Source organism: Pygoscelis adeliae, unplaced genomic scaffold, assembly GCF_000699105.1.
Source record: "Pygoscelis adeliae isolate BGI_AS28 unplaced genomic scaffold, ASM69910v1 Scaffold15, whole genome shotgun sequence".
NCBI classification, from domain to species: domain Eukaryota; kingdom Metazoa; phylum Chordata; class Aves; order Sphenisciformes; family Spheniscidae; genus Pygoscelis; species Pygoscelis adeliae.
Window position 1 is genome coordinate 3967455 of NW_008824988.1, and position 17102 is coordinate 3984556.

Sequence of the window (17102 nt, forward strand, 5' to 3'; positions counted from 1 at the left end):
TAGCCACAGTGCCTGTTGTTTTGTCATCAGATCCAGAAAACTTCTCTTCCCCTTGAGGGTACTGAATAGTGTTGAAGAGGGCTCGGTAGGCATGGGCCAGGCCCCAGCACACTGCAGTGGTTTGTGTCTCTCTGGAATTGCCAGGGTGACAGCATACATTTTTCCAAATATTTTACTAGTTTTTCAGGATTCTGCACTTGTTCAGGGGTGAAGTTCCAGAACATTGGAGGTACCCACTGTCCTAGGTACTTGCCCATACTATCCCACACACCCTGCCACTCATAACTATCCAGCCTTCGGGCAGATCTCTGGGTGGTATTCTTAAATAGTTGTTTAACCTTAAACAAGACCTGAAACACATTCAGGACACAGAGCAATAGGAACATGCCAGTTTGAACATCCCAAGGATATTAAAAATTCTCAAGAGCTATTGTAACTAGCCTGGAGAAGGGAAAGGTGAAGGAGCGGGGTAAAGTGTTCCTCCTTGTTTCCCCCATAAATTGTCTCTCCGAGGAGAAAAGGTGAAGAGTGTAATTATTAATAGTTTCCGAGAGACGGTTCCTGAAGTACAGAGATGAAAGCAATGCTGAGTACAAATACCAGATTAGTCTCACGACCAGTAATTTTACCGTATCGTAAACCAGTGTTACCCAGTACAGCAATATGATAATCTTAATCCAGCCCCCAGAGGTGATAAACAACATGACAGGGAACATGTACAGCAAGTGAGGTGCTACATAACACAACTCAGAGAACAAGCACAACAACTCTGAGAGCACATAAATCAACATTGCGACCAGCGACTATTAACCTAATAATGAATGCTTACAACAAATTTGTTTTAACATGCTGTGGTCAGATCTGTCGTTATCTCAACCCTTCGAGCCCCACGTTGGGCGCCAAAAGGACTGTTGTGGTTTAACCCAGCAGGCAGCGAAACACCACACAGCCATTCGCTCACTCCCCTGTCCCAGGGGGATGGGGGAGAGAATTGGACAAAAGGTAAAACTCATGGGTTGAGATAAAGACAATTTAATAGGACAAAAAAGGAAGGGAAAATAATAATAATGCTAAAAGAATATACAAAACAAGTGAAGCACAATGCAATTGCTCACCACCCGCTGACCGATGCCCAGCCAGTTCCCGAGCAGCAGCCCCACCCCTCCAGCCAACCTCCCCAGAGGGAGTTCAGTTTCAGTTGTACATGTCAGCCTTCTCTTGGTCTTTTGGTAACTGGCCATGCAACCTCAAACAAGTATTCTCATCTACAAAATGAATGGTATTTACTGTACTGACCACAAAGGATATTGTGAGACTTAAATTGTCACTGCAAATTACAAAGACCTTTGCTTCTCAGACAATAAATTCACATTTTCTTTTCTTAGCATCTCCTAAAGGTCCCACTGCATAGTGCATCCTAGCTACCCTGCATTCACAGCATAGTCTCCCAGTTTGCCTTCAGTCAAGTGACTAAACCAAGCTCTCCTACAGTCCACTGGCTCTAGGCTTCAAATCAGCCTGAGGAAGGACAAAGACCTTTAAAAATCTACAGTAATGGATATTAGATTTTTTGATTTGCAGACTTCGTTATTTTCCTTATGGAATCCACATTCCTAAACTACAGAAACATTCCCACAAAATAATGTGGCCTAAATACTTTTGTCCTAAACTAAAATAAATAACTATGAAATTTTGTTAGCTGTAACCTTGAGAAACCTTGTGTGGTAAGGTTTTCTCCCGCCGCATAAAAACACTTGAATCAACAAGCAGTGTCTGAAAACATCCTTGATCTGGAGTTCACATGGATGAGCCATACCATTCCTATAAGCTCCATCTTCCTTGGTTATTTAAAAAAAAAATACTGATTTTAAAAGCTAAAGAAACAAGAATCTGATTCTTTTCATCACTAGAGAATAAAGACAGTATTCTTTATTAAAACCCTGAAAGCTAAAATTCATGTACTGTATAATCTAATAGAAGGAAGTGAGCAGCCACAAGCCATGGAAGTGTCCCAAAGTATGTAATATTTTACCATATTTACTATGAGCACTAAACAAATATCTTAAGCATTCAGTGCTACAAGCTTTCAGGAGCTTAGATTTAGTTAATTTTCTCTTCTGAAGTAAAATCATCTTCTCAATTATTTTTAAATGCATCTAATTTTGAGGCCTCATGGTAGAAGTTCAGCTGGATATTTACAAGTTTGCCTTCCCGATATAACTTACCCATTTCAATCTCTAGGCAGATTGAGTTTTTAACAATCTAAAGCCAGAAAAAGAGATTTTTAAAACTTAAAGCCACTTCTTGACAAGGCTAATATTTAGATCTGGATTTACCTGAAACACAGTCAGCTAGTTATCTAACCATGTCCAACAGAAAACTGAGCTTTTGGCTTGTGTTTTATTATTCATGTATTTATTTTTAGACATATATACATATACACAAAGTGCTCAACTAGGGCCATAATATGGTAGTTAGCTTTAGCTCACTCAGTGCTTTCACAATTTCTTAGCTGTACTACACCTTCACTATTTTTAGGCTTGTTTTGCTAACCTTATTTTGAATTGGCGGGCTGACAAAAAATGTTTCCATTAAAATGAAAATAGACTTCAAGTGTTCACTCCCCTCAAAAAAAAAGGAACTTCATTCATCAGTAATTCCTGTGCCAAGCCCAGTTTATTTTCAGAAGTTTGTACGAGCAGTATTTATTTATTTTAATCTCTTAACAGAATTTGAGAGATGCTAGGTAAGAGAGCTGTTCTGCTACCTGATATTAATGGTTGTTGGTATAAATATACTTGTTGGATCACAGTGGGACAATTAGCAGCTGAGGGTGAGAAAAATGTTATCATTCATAATCACAATGACCACCCTAGAGCTCCTGAGGGAGGTCAAGAAGGCAAACCAGGTCTGTTGCATGCACGCTGCGGTCATAGCAAGGTCTCTCCTCATCTGCGTGTTTTGGGGACATGGTTTGGTCTTCTAGTCATAGAGTAGCAGGATTCACTGCTTTTATTCCTGATAGCTTCTGGCCTGCTGAGTGACCTTGAGCAAGTCACATGAGATTTCTACAGCACATTAAAAGTGACCCAACATTTAGCTTCTGTACAGAAGCGTGCGGCAGGATGATTATGCATGGCTCATGTAGCTCTGAGTAAGAGTACCTTGGCACTTTTCCCTGTATGGAGGGGGATTGTGAAAGTACACCTCCTGCCTTCCTGCTCCAGCCCCAAATGGCATGTAAAGCAAGAGAAGGAAAAGCAAACAAAAAATTGCTTATTTCAGAAGTGACATAAAAACAAATTTCCCCTTCTAACACATAGCCACCTCTGTATTCAACTGGCAGCCTGCTCAGTTGGGAGGCAAATGAAAATATTCTCTTCATCCTGGTATCTTTTCTGTGAATCTTAGCCAGGATAATGAAAGCAAAAGCCAAGAAGCTTAAATCTGTGAAGAACTCCGTTTTGTTGTAGTTACAAACATGTCCTGAACATACAAGTGTTTTAAACCTATATCTTTGTTGAAATACCTAGTAATTTCCAGGCTCATACTGTAATTGCTGATTTGCATTCTCCTACATGAAGAGACATTAAAAAGCTAAACAAATTAAATAGGTTTCAAAACTCTAATTTGAAGCAAATTCGTTGTGAAACTTCAATTTTGGTAGAAAGTAACAGTGACATGTTTAAGATATTAAGTCTCACTAATCTTAAAATATTAAAATAAAAATTTAAGCTTTCTTAAGAAAAGACTTTAAGCCGAGTATGACAAGCTGATGTGCCTCCATTATTTCTTGGCAGGCCCTGATGCACGCTAAACCTGTCCACCTTTGCCCACACCAGAACATGCTCCCAGAATGTAATTGCACCACTTAGTTGAGAGTCAGCTAAATCTATAGTGTGGATCCTGTTGTGTCAACATGACATAAATTGTGCTGACTTAATGTATGTCAGTCAAGATGTCTTCTGTTCCTATAAACCACAACATTAAGTACAGAGGCACAGCTATGAAGCAGAGGAGCTTAGTGCAAAAAAAAGGCCTTCAGCTAAATCTGCTCACTCACGTGAAAGATCATACTACGTTCTCTTTACCCCCACAACTCATACAAAAGGACTAAAAGCAAGAAAAGAGGGTTTGTAAAGTTATTACTGCCTTAACTCCTCTCTTCTCTTAGGCTTAGCTGCTTCTTTTATTAGATAGGAGAGATCAGAGCTGGGGCAAATAACCACATCACAGAAAGCCACTGTAGTGGTTTCACAGTGGGTAGGTAGAAGAAAGGCTGATGAGGCTTGTAAAGAAAGGTGGGTCAGGAGGAGAGGAGCTGTGATGCAGGAGTGCCCAAAGGAACCTGCACTCCTGATGTTCACATGCGAGTGAACCCAAGATACCACTTCTTGAGGGAAGTAGAAAAAACCTAGCAAAGCCAGAGGCAGATTGAACATGCACAAATATTGGCAAAGCTTTTACACATATCTTATCATGCTACTATCAAAATAATTGGCATGCACTCAGCTGAGACTACATTCATTCTCTTCACGGTCATTAATAAACAGCTGTTCTGCTAAGGCAAGAGTTCATTTTAGCTGCAACTGTTCTTTGTTAAAGTCTAGTCTCTTAAATTAAACTTAACAGATTTAAAGGAAAAATGCCAATACAAAATACAAATAGACTTGGAAAAAAGTTTTTATATGAACTGCAAACAACAGAAATGCTTCCAATGCCTTCAGTTCTCAATAAAAGTATTTGTAAAATAAATGCACATTACCTTGGTGTTGTAATTCAAACACCAAGTTTTTGGCAATAAAACAGGCAGCCCTAAAGCAAGAGTGTGGAGCTTTTTTTTAAAGAATAAAAAAAGAGTGCTAAATCAAGAAAACAAAGTCCAAATGGTGGGGAAAATAACTGAACAGTAAAACTGAATAGAAGCGACTAGGATACAGCACTTTTTGCCAGTTCACTGACATTCAGGTTTTTTAGGACCTGACATATATATTAAGAAGATTGTTTGGATTAAACCAGGTTAATATAGGCTTCTGGACATTTTCCTCCTTAAATTATTCAATTTTTTTTCTGTCTTGACTGTTGACTTCTTGATACAGGCAGTGAAAAGAAAAAAATCATTTCACATATTCATCAAATCTGCCTTTTACATTTGTTAAAACTGTAATACAGTGAACCATTGAAAGTTGTGGAGTTTTGATAATTCAAAACAAACTCTGAATTCATTCAGCCAGAATGCTGCTGAGGCCACCATGAGCCTGGCCCTGGTATAATTACAATAGTGTCTTTGTAACCAGTCTTGGAGTCTCCCATTTGATTCATCTGGAACAAACTGTCAGAATCAAAATAAGTCAGACGTACCACAGTCATACACTTACTATATTCATTTTTCCTCTCACACCTGTTTTGCTAGTATATTCTAGGAATAGCTGTTGCTATACCACAGTGCATTAAAGGGTGAGTACCAGGAGGATATTCATTCTAAGTAACAGCAGCTCAAGCAGCAAAACATCTGAATTTCCTACAGCATCAGTAAGAAAAGTAACCTAACTGAATCCTTGTGAATACACATATGTCCTGTTCACCTGAAGCTTCATGATGGTCTCTGTTTCAGCCACCTTTCTGTGTACAAGTGGGGATCGGGGAAGCTTTCCAGTCCGTAGAGTATGAAGGAAAACTACATACCCCGAATATGCTAACTGAAGTGGGGGAAAGAAAAAAGGATTAATATTTATTTTTCTCCATCTGACGACTTTGGGACTATAACAATTTCCAGAAAGCTGGAGTTTACACTACTGGAGCTGTAAAAATAATTGGTTCACAGATTTACAGAAAAATGAGATGCTTGCTTACTAAGATACATTGTGCATAGATATAACCACATTTTTAAGCTGTTAATAAGTCCATAAAGTTAATAAAGAACTAAAGCAGTTTAGTTCTTCAAGCTCTGCTACTTGTTTGGCAACTCCCTGCTACAGCACGAGCGATAGTTTAACTCTCAGCTGGGGGAAACTGGGGAAGAGGTTAGTTGTAGGAGAAACATGTGAATGAAAAACGTGGAAAAAAGGACATGACTAGTCAGTTCTTAGTGCCAGGGAAAGCAACTAGAAAGAGGAACTTACAGTGATGAACAACATGCAAGAATCTATTCTTCCAGTCCTTTCTATATCCAAACAGTGACTTTATTAAAGCAATTAATATGCTGATTGTGAACTGGTTTCTCTAAAGGAAGAGAAGCAAAGCCACCTATAAGAGAGAGTGCAGGCAAGAAGGCAGGGCAATTACAGAAGCAAGCAAAACTACAATGTGCTTAAGGTTGCAATGTGATGCTGAATCATACCCCATAGTCATAATCATAAAGCAAGTATCTGTCCTCTTGGTCTTCTACTGTTAAAAAGCAGAAGTTAATTTTCTTTTTGTATCCATAATTTAATCTATAGCAAGCTAACAGTTTTTATGAAAAGCAGGTGTCAAAAAAGCCAGCCTTTTTGTTTGATGTATTTTTTTCTAGTGTCTTTATGCAAGGCAGCAATCTTTTTCCTTTTGACATACCTATTATGTCAGGAGTTCAAGTAGGAGCATACTGACAGATACATGATCACAACAACTTTATTCAGTCTCATACTTTTGAGTTCTAACATTGTAATTTTCACTTGTGATTCATGGAGCCCCTGAGAAGTCCATATACGTTGATTGCTGGATGGCACAACAAGTTGTTTTTAAGCACACCACAGGCTCTTAAATTTCAAACCAGCAACCTCTTGGCTGTTTATAAATCAGTTTATAAGCACCACTATAGGAATGGGAAGGATGGACAACTGAGTGCAGTTTACCTTCAGTCTTCACTTTACTTGAGATATAGTTATCACCTCACCACCTGCATTCTTCCTTTGGGAAGAAGGGTAACGTTTTGTTAGCAGAACTTTGATTGTACTGACAAAACCTTCCAGCCTCAGTCAGGCCCAAGCTCAGAACTGCTTGGTACTTATCACACATCTGCGCCCCCCCACTTATTTTAACAACTGTCTCCTAATTTATTCCAGCAGGCTGAGTGGTACACAGCACTCTCCCTGCCCTCTGCAGTCACTTGGCTCATAGCACTGCTGCTGCCTCCCATCACAAGGGAAGTCAGCCAGGGAGAACCATGTCTTACATTTTACAAAGCTCTATCTGAACAAATGCGTAGAGAATATTTTTGCTGGTCACTAAGGATATAACTTCAGACAGTCTTCATACAGCAGAGCTTCCCAAACTGAGTTGAGAAGCTTTCAATAAAATCAGCTGATCACTTCATGTTGTTTTATTGTATTGCTACTCCCATTACTTCTGCTCAATGTTTTGATAATTACTCAAATTATCAACACATCTCAACATTCACATTTTGTACATCACCAGTGTACATCAATGTACATAGAGTGAACTCCACAGTACTGGTAAGTTTCCTTCCCACTTTAAATCAATCACTAAGAAAATTGACAAAAGAGATTTAAATTCTTTAGCACATCTTATCAGAAATATACATATATAAGCTATATTAACATATGCATCTGGATAATACTAAAATAGCCTGGGAAACAGTGTCTGTGTTATTCACTGAATGGCACGATTAATCTTTTTCCTTCCCTTCCATGGTCATTTTCTGTGCCCTTTCATGCTCCTTGCTGTTTTGAGAATTTGTCTTGGTGATGGAGGAAGAAAAGAGGGATGTGGCTAAGGGGAGGTGGCTGGGGTGGTGCAGGGAGAGCTGCATCTGGAGGTAAAGGGGACAGCACAGAGCAAGGCCAGACAGTTTATCACCACCAAGAGCGGCCAAACCCATCCTGGTGCCTCTCAGGTGGGACACCAGGAAGACCTCAGCACCCTCCAGCCAAAAGGACAGGATGGGAAGTGTGGCAGAAGTCCACCGGGAGGGCTTGAGCACAGCTATGCCAGGACAGGATGCACTAAGCAGCACCCGACAAGGTAAGGTGTGCTCTACTCCAGGCCTGTACAAAGCCTTTTCAGCAACTGGCTTGCACTTGTCTTGCCTGCCCTGTCCCAAAGGCTCCCTTACAGGGAGATTCCCGGGTTCATCAAGGATGTGTCATGGAAATCCCTTGCAGAAAAAAACACACAGAAATAATCATAAAAATCAGGATCTGGCACCCCAGGCACCCTCCTGGATCACTCATTGCACTGGAACATCAGTCTGGTGGTCACAGCGCTCATGTCATGGTCTTACAGAAGACTGTTTGAATAAAAGGTCTTTGCACATTACCCACACCTAATAACTCCTCTCATATCAGACAGTGTTTTCTCTGCCATCTGCGGCTATTTTCTGTTCCAGCCTAGAAGTTCAAAGGAGGCAAGATAACACCTGGGCAGCGTATCTGAAGTGCTGTAAACATGGTTTAGTAACATATCTAGGTATGAAGTAACCATCAGAACCTGAACTGTAAATAAGTGAACCTAGCTGGAAATGCACACAAACGCTTTTTACTTAAGGCATTATCACCAGGAGGAAAACTTTAGTGACTTTCATGATTTTATTCCTGTTAACTATTACCTTTCTTAATTTTCCATTATCTGCTCAAACCACACGTTTAAAATACTGCTGTAATTGAGCTCAGTGGGAAAACTGAAATGATTTTTCATTATGTAAGTGGCTTGATAAAACATAACAGGAAATGGACTGCACAAGAAGTTTTGCAGTGACATGGAGACCATCCTTCTGGTTAGCTAAGAGATTGGAGAAAGTAAGTCTCGGAAATTCATCTTATTTGACATGCTAAAATAATTTGATATTAAAAGCACTGACCATAAGCTCATTATTTTATGCAATTACTGCCCCTTATTCTCAGACAATGATTCAGTAGTGCTCTGCGATAAATCCGAAGACTGAAGAACAACCCTGTAAGATTCATTTTATTTCAATTATTAAGTAAAGGAATCTACTTGAGCCAAAATCCTTTTTTTTCTTTTTTTAAAGGACCCCTAAATTTAATTAAGAGCTCTTGTAAAGACTCACCCATTTACAATGGGCCTCTAGTCATGGAAAATTTCAATCTGAAAAACAGTCATTTCAGCTTGAAATACAGTTCTTACAAAACTTGCTCAAGATTTCCACTGTGATAGTGTATTTTCTACCACACCTATTTCTCTATAGGCACTTCACTAGACTCACATATCTTCATCTTTAAGTATGTCACACATTGCCTTTTCATCTCCCACAAGAAAGGTCTGGTTTACATAATAACCTACAATGAAATTACTACAAACGTCTGGATGCTGAAACACTTTTTCCTTAACTTGTTAATACATCCAAGAAAACCCATCCCTCGTATACCACTGACACGGCAAGACCAAGAACTGTTACTAGTCATGTGATTTGACATTTCCCATAGCGTGGCAAAGAAGAGATCTAGATGTTGTTCACATCTAATCTTTCTTCCGACAAAGGCACAGGGTTGCATTGCTGTTTGACCACTGTCTTGTCAAACAGGAAATCAGAAACCAGAGTGATGCTATACTAAAAAAGAAAAAGGCTCACGATATACACTATTAGAAATCAAGACTCTACAGCCATATTACATTTAAATTGCTTAGTGACAGTGCTCTCCTCTCAACAAATCTCATCAAAAGGGATGAACACCAAGCTATACACGTAACACCACTATATACCCATAGTGCGTTTCATCAGTGTCATTGCCATGTCCGCAGTGTGACCTGAGTAATTACTTTAGGTGAACTGGGTAACGGTGGCACAATAAGGGTCAGGACAAGTCAAATTCATGGAGTGCACGCAATTCCACAGGGTGTCCATGGGAGGTTAACTCCAAACCAGAAAACTGGAGCCCTGTGATAGCGTGACAGCAAAAGCAGCACTTTCTATCGGTGTTTAGTTCCAACTTTCCCATCTCCCATGGGTTAACTCTGAAAGGGAATAGATGATTTGAGTTTTCTATGCATCCTAAATGTAAAGTGACATTTGAGACATAGCTGTTTGGATACTGATCACTTGGCTGTTTCAGATGAGTAGACTACAGTGCCATAAGAGGAACTGGATAATGTTAGGAAAACACTGGCTGTTGTTCTACCTGAAGGCTGCTAAGCATGATAAAATTCTAACAGACATAATCAATATAGCTACTTGATACCAATATCTTCAATTATCACACCAGGGGATGCTTTGCAGAAGAAACAGCCAAACCCATTAACATGAGTTCAGAATAGCTCCTGTTTTAAACACGTCAGTGAACTCTTCTCTGAAATCTTGCTGAAGTAACTGACCACTTCCTTGTGAAGCACTACAGCTGAGACCAACTGCAGTTGCTGCCTTGCAGATAAACTATTTCCTTTAATATGCTCTTAATTTTATACATGTAAGCATATCAGGCATGGTAACTAGCATGATAACTAGCATCTAACTAGCATGGACTACACCCCAGCTGCTACTTTTAGAATTCATTAAGACTTTTTGATACTAAGGTGACAGTACTATAAGTCATCTGAAGCAAGCATAATTATGTTATCTGTCCATACGCTTCTGCACTAAGTCTCTCTACTTGCTTTCAGCAGAAAGCCTTGAAGTACGGGATTGCTTCTCAAGTGATCTCTTGAAATACTCAAGTAGTTTTATAACATATTGTATGACAAGTTTATTATGACAACTTCTTTTGCAGCTATTTCTTTAGGATGAATTGTCACTATCAAAATTTTATGAATATGAAGAAATGCTCTTAAGAACGAAGTCCAGCCTGTGTTCTGCTCTGAACCCTAGCACTGATCCCATTCAGCTGGTAGATAGTGTCAGACAGGACTTACTGTGAACAGCTTAAGGTTCAAACATCAGTAGTAAAAAATCCCAATGCCTTGAGTGGGAAAGAGAACTGTTTCCTGAAGGATAATCTGTGCATACTTCAGAAAACATTTAGGGCAGTTTTGAGCCTTCAAAGTGTCATGACGCTAAAACTGATTTTCTAAAGCAGATTCTTTCTGTCAGTTTGGGTGAGTGACAATCAGTTGTGCATTTTAGGGGATGATTCAGACCTTTGAAAAGTAAGAGATGCAGCATCCCTTCTGTGTGTTTTGCTCTAGGAAAGACTTACAGTTCCGAGGTCAATAATGAAACAGTCTCCTCTGTTGAAGCTGGTCCAAGCCAGGGGGACTTCTGTGGCTCTTACAACTCTCCGGCCCTTAATATGCAGAAGCCTCTGAGCACTCAGATCATTAGTAACAACATGATTAAATCCAGAGGCAACACCACCTGCCTGAATAAAACAAAACAAAGCAGCAAGCTTTATTTCAGTTTGATTTCTGCAAATTTACCTTTTTGCTACAGCTGAGGAGCTAGCAGGGGAAAAAAACCAGTTTATGCAATGAGAGGTGAGCCAAAATAATATACTGTTTAACAGTGCTGACCACAGACCAGACAGACTTGGGGAACACTGCTGCTGCTGAACTCTCAGGTGTGAGCCTTTATCTGCGGGAGCAGATGTCACTCTGCTTCAAAGGGGTTTCAGATGAATGAGGAAAGGGAAAGCACAGGATTTACCACACTTCCCTGCATCATCCGGAGGATAAGGTAATGCTCAACCACACTGTTAGGACAAAGATCAGTAGGTTATGAAGTAAGGACTGAGGGAAAGCAGAGGAATATGCAGCTCCTGTACAAGTTTTCATAACTTCCTTAAATTCAGAGGTCTGGGTGTTTTTAGTGCCTGCTTATGCGTGGAGGGAGGAGCCATTCCACAGCAGCCCTGTGGAAAAAAAAAAGTGAAGGAGTAGGCAGGTCACTGTCAAGCTCTCTCACACAAGCAGAGTTAAAAGCTTCAAATTGTTGTGTAGACTGTGACAAGTTACAAACCTCCATAATGGGAAAAAGGCTGACTGAGCAATGGCTCCCAGAGCTCCTACTAGAAGGAGATTCTCAGGAGATACATTACTTTATTCTTAAAACACACAGATGTCTCAAAAAATTTCCTTCCAAAGATTCTGCTTCTGGAAGTGATACAACAAGGAGGCTGACACTACAGCTTTTTAAAACATAACATTTTCATTAAAAGTATTTGGGAGTTTTTTACCTACCTCAAAGAAAAAACTGCAGGACTGCAAAAGCACCATTTTTAGACTAAAGTGAGGTTTTGATCTTTTCGACTCTGCTCCTGTTTTTAACCACTTAAGCACATTGGATTCTGCGTTTGAACAAAATGATTCAGTCTACAACATAGAAATGTTTTCTGTGAAATTGACTGCCTCCCAAACACAAGTCCCTACTGCGAGCGCTCTTAGACACACAAGTATGAAATCTCAGGATAGCTTGACTGGGGGCGGGGGGGAATAAATCACTGGGACAGGTTTTCAGTTATTGGAAGAGACACGGGTAAACAAGCTGCTGCTTTCTGTACAGGTGCTGGGACTCCTATAGTTTAGGATAGGTAGTTCAGATCTAAAACCACTAAACATTAAGAAGATTTTTGAACTTTCAGTAACAGATACAAAGCAAAAGATTTTATGTTACTTGGGGGACAATGTTACATATATATTTAGAATACATTTTGCCAGCTGGCTCTTTACCTTGTATTTAATTCCTCCTTTGAAGTAGCCCACAAACTCAGTAGACTCATATCCTTGAATTTCTCTACTCTGCACAGGCTTTCCTCCTAAATAGTCATCCATCTGAACAGCGAAGATAGCTGCAGCGGTACTTTCGTCCTGGGTACATTCTTTCCCTGAAATAAGATTAAATATTATGTCTATATAACTTCAAATTCTGTTGGAGAAATTGTTTTGTGACCATCAGGCACTGCCTTCAGCAGGTTATACAGCCCATGTATATGTTGCAACAAAGCACTACATCATAACCTTGTTCACCATCAAATGCATGACCATCCAGACTGTGTCTTAACTACTTGTAGAACTGCATTCATGAGAAACAAAAAGTGAAAAATAGCCAAGTTTGTCTTCTCTCAGCCTCTTTGAACAATAGAACATTTTAATTGAGTGAGTTTAGCATGACAAGCGTCTACAGTGCTAAGACCAAGGAAGGTCATGTCAAAAGACTGTTTAGATTGTAAACCATGTATTTATGTTAAGAGCAACTCGCCAAGACATAAAGTTAAAATAACTCAAGAGCAGTCCTATTGACACTATAATGCAAGCAAAGGGTATTTTGCTTAGATATCTTTTATTAGATTGCCTGGTACAGCTGGGAGAAAGAAAAGCAGCTTTGGGGCTCAGATATTTGCTTCATGAGGTCACACTGTTTTGTACCTTTCAGAGATTAGCCTCTTCTCAGGACTGTGGCAAAATGGCCTCCTTAACTAGTGTGTTGATGGCCTGATCACACTGCAAAGTAGGCTGTATATTAAAACAAAACTTTTAGCATGGGCCCATACATTTTTGATGAACATTTTCAGCAGTTTTGATTGTTTCAAGAAGAGCGCAAATAGGATGAAGTCTCAAAAAATTGGCTTCTCAAGAACTTTCAAAGAGTAAGGAAAAGCGAGGTTTTCCATTTAGTTTTTATTTTTTCTTTCTAAATAAGAGGGAGATGCTGGTATACAAGCAACAGTTCTCAAGAGCAGCTTGTCACTTACATTAATCATTTCCTTGCTTCTAGGTGACTGAGTGGAAAAATACCATATAGAGCTCCAGACAGTCCAGACAGAGATACCTCTCACAGGCTGTGGGAGAAGGGGAAGTGTGTAGTGAGGTCTTGGTGTCACCTCACAGTGTAGCGAGTCATTGGTGTCACAGGGAGCCTGTCGGTAAGGTATTAGGAAAGAATAAAGCATGGGAGAGGGGGCACAGGGCTGCCTACAGGGATCACCAACCTGGCTCCTCTTTTAGGGAGAATGAGTGCCCTACTCACAGCCCAGCAGTGCAAATGCCACAAGAGAACTCCCCTCCACCCAGCAACAACTGTGCTTCTCCCAGGAGCAGTGTCACCACTGCCACCACCACAGCTTTTGTGGGGACACATGTGCAATGGAAGCCTCCAGAGAGCAGCAAGGATGAAACGGGGAAGGGATCCAAAGAATAATGGAGGCACAGGGAAGAGAAGAGCATGAGGCCTGCCCAAAAAAGGTAGAAAAGCACTACTGAAAACAGGACTGAACACAAGAACCTCTGAAAAAAAAATCTCCATCACTCAGTGATAGAAGAACTTGCTATGTGGCAATATGCTTTCTCAGACCTGGGTACCACCTTGAAGTTGGTGGTAAAGTTTTGGGGTTTGTTTTTTTTTTTTAAATAGGGTTATTCATGTCCATTAGGACTAGATCCTTCAGATTTATTGCTTACAATTACACAACAGGGTTCAGGGTCGAAGAAAACTGGTTTTGGAACAGTGTTAAAGATAAGAACCACTAAAAGGCTCAGTCTCACAGCTGCTACGCAATAAAATACTCAGTGAAACCCTGTTTAAAAAAAAACAAGTGAGCATCAATCCAAGTGTAGGTTATTCAAGCTTGTATGAAAAACAGATTTACCGTATAGTCTGGGGCACAAACAGCTATAAATAAACCAGAGTATAAAGGAAAAAGAACAAAATTTTTTACCAGACTAGATCCTGGTTCACATGGATAGGTCTTATCACTTAATCTCTGGGGACAAGGGTTAAAAAATAATTAAAAAACACCATGCATGATGTTATTAAAGATACTAAGTGGGTTATAGCCAGTCTTACTCCCACAAGTAGCCTCATACTGGTATAGTACATGCTGTTTCCACTAGTGATAGTTTCAAGTTGGGACAGCTCCCTTTGGATTAGTAGTTTAGCTACTAAGACACCCCTCAAGTGCCGGTGCAGACAACTGAGCCAGGATCTCTGAGCAAAGTTAAAAATGGATACAGCTACCATGACACAGATCCACATTGATTGCTTGGCCATGCCAACATCATTGCAGCACCTGAGTTAGCTTGTTCAGAAATTATCCGACCTGGACAGCACTTCACCATATCTGAGACATCTGGTAAAACAGTGGCTTTCACATAGGAAGCTTCGGGCCAACAGAACAACTGTTTGGTCACTTTAGCCCTAGGATGCCAGTCACAGCACAAGACTGTCAGCACATCAAGGTCACAGACCATCCTCCCACGGTCTAGACCTCCTTCTAACCCCTTGGGTATGCCCAAGCAAGGTATTAGGAGGAAGTTTGCCACTATATAATATGAAAATTCAATGCTCTGCTTTTATTCTGAATTTGGGGTCTTTTTGGTGAAGTCAGAATCTATTCAGACTCAAAGCCACCATTATGAGGCCCACACAATAATGCCACAGATGACGGGCAGGAGTAGGACCGTGTCACCAAATAGCAAGGCCTTTGTAAGTATCTAAGCCCAAAGTCTGTAGGATTTCCACCAGTCTAATTTCACAAGAGTTCTTTCTACCCCAAAGTCTGACTGATAATGACTGCTGTAACTGTTCAGAGATGGCTTATGGGAAGTCTTCAGAAAGACCCTGCCTGTCTTCCTGGGCCACAGGCTATACAGCCTTTGCTCATGAGGGAAAAGTTTGGTGTACGTAACAGTGGTGAGAATCAGTCAGCAAAAACACCAAAATGATTCAAACTCTTGCCCCGGGTGTGACTGCCCTTCCCCATACACCTTGTATGAAGTTCTGGTCTCCTGTTGCTATTAAGCTTGCAGCATCTCTGCCCAACTACTGGAATGTCTTGCAAGCAGGAAGGGATTTCCCAGCAGTTAGGCACGGCTGCTGCCAACTGCTCAAGAACAATGTGTGCCCAGATTCCCTGAAGCTATTTACAGTATCTGGATATCACCACATCAGCACAAGATGTGCATCAGTGTGTACAACTAAAGGTCTTTAGCCAACAACGAGGTTTTAATTAGTGAAATGTCAGTCACTGTTTTGACTTCACTTCCAGTTGCAGAGTCCTTGCATCTTTCCCTGGGAAGTGTCTACTATACATTAACTACTACATAAATAGCTCTAACTTCATTAACAAAGGTCTAAATAGCCAAACCCTACTATTAACTAGCAGTACTGTTGACATAAGAACATCTGCCAGAAATTCATTTACGCTGCCATCTATGATTATACTCTCATCAGAGACAGACACTATCCCACATGCCAGCCGGATAACTCGTAACACATGCAAAACTAAACAAGCTTCAAACACATATGCAGAAACAGTCCCAGCTTTATCTGCTATTCTTTTTCAATGCATCCAGAAGTACAATGAGAACCACAGCAACTCAAACATATTAATGTTAATACACATTGACCTGTCTTTATGTTAATTCACCGAGATGATTGCCTAAAAACACAAACCCGATGGTGAATCAAGAGCAAAGTAACAGATTTCAGGCAGCTACGCAGCAACCACTGTGGTTGGATGACTTGGCGACCAGACAAGGAAGTCTCAAGAAATCTCCAGAAGATGAGGAAGTCACCTAAAATGCATCCTTACATCAGACTTCTATTTTGCTGTAAACACTGTGCTAGTCAAGGTTGAAGGCAAAAGACACCAGCCCAATTCCAGTGCTCCCAGTTGCTTCAGGAGGGGCTTTACTAGGCTGTCAGACTGATATTAAAGAGAAGAGGTTTTACAAAAAAACCTGGTGACTTTGCCTCCAATCTCTGTATTATCAGAAAGCAAAGTCAGTCTAGCTGAAAAATGCAACATCTCCACACAAGGCAATGGAACAGTGCCACAGGGAGATGGCCAAGATGAAATTTTGGTCCTAGTGGAAACAAAGGCAAGAAAACTCTTCATCTGAAGGAAGGCAGGATTTCACTTGTGAATCTTGGTTGGATGCAGCCAAGACTCGACTTTAACCCTTCAGCACTTTTCCAGACCAACATCGCAAAGCAAGCAAACGTTCACCTTTCTGTCATACCCCACTTTCTCATCCCCGGAGCCCCTTAGCACCGCCACACCAGAAGCGGCGAGGCTTGCCATCGCCCAGACCCTTGGCTGTAGCCCTACTTCTGTTACTTAAGCGCCTCAACTTGGAAGCTTCACACGCGCAGCGCTTCTGAAAAGGCAGGGGCAAAAGCTCAGCTCCCGATCCCCTGGAGCCCAGCAAAGCCCCGAGGAACTTCAGCAACTTCAAGGGCACGCACGGCAGGCCGCGCTGCCCCCCGGCCCCGGGAC

General features: G+C 40.7%; 1 protein-coding gene across 1 annotated transcript in view; it reads right to left on the reverse strand.

Annotated features, from left to right (window-relative positions):
• Positions 1-16907, reverse strand: part of SCIN (scinderin) — a 57643-nt gene extending 40736 nt beyond the window's left edge. Inside the window, exons 1-3 of the mRNA XM_009326122.1 lie at positions 16805-16907; positions 12556-12710; positions 11088-11249 (exon numbers count right to left, since the gene is read on the reverse strand). Of these exons, the coding sequence (XP_009324397.1) occupies positions 11088-11249; positions 12556-12710; positions 16805-16907 (420 nt within the window). The remainder of the gene's footprint in view (positions 1-11087; positions 11250-12555; positions 12711-16804) is intronic.
• Between the last annotated feature and the right edge of the window lie 195 nt (positions 16908-17102).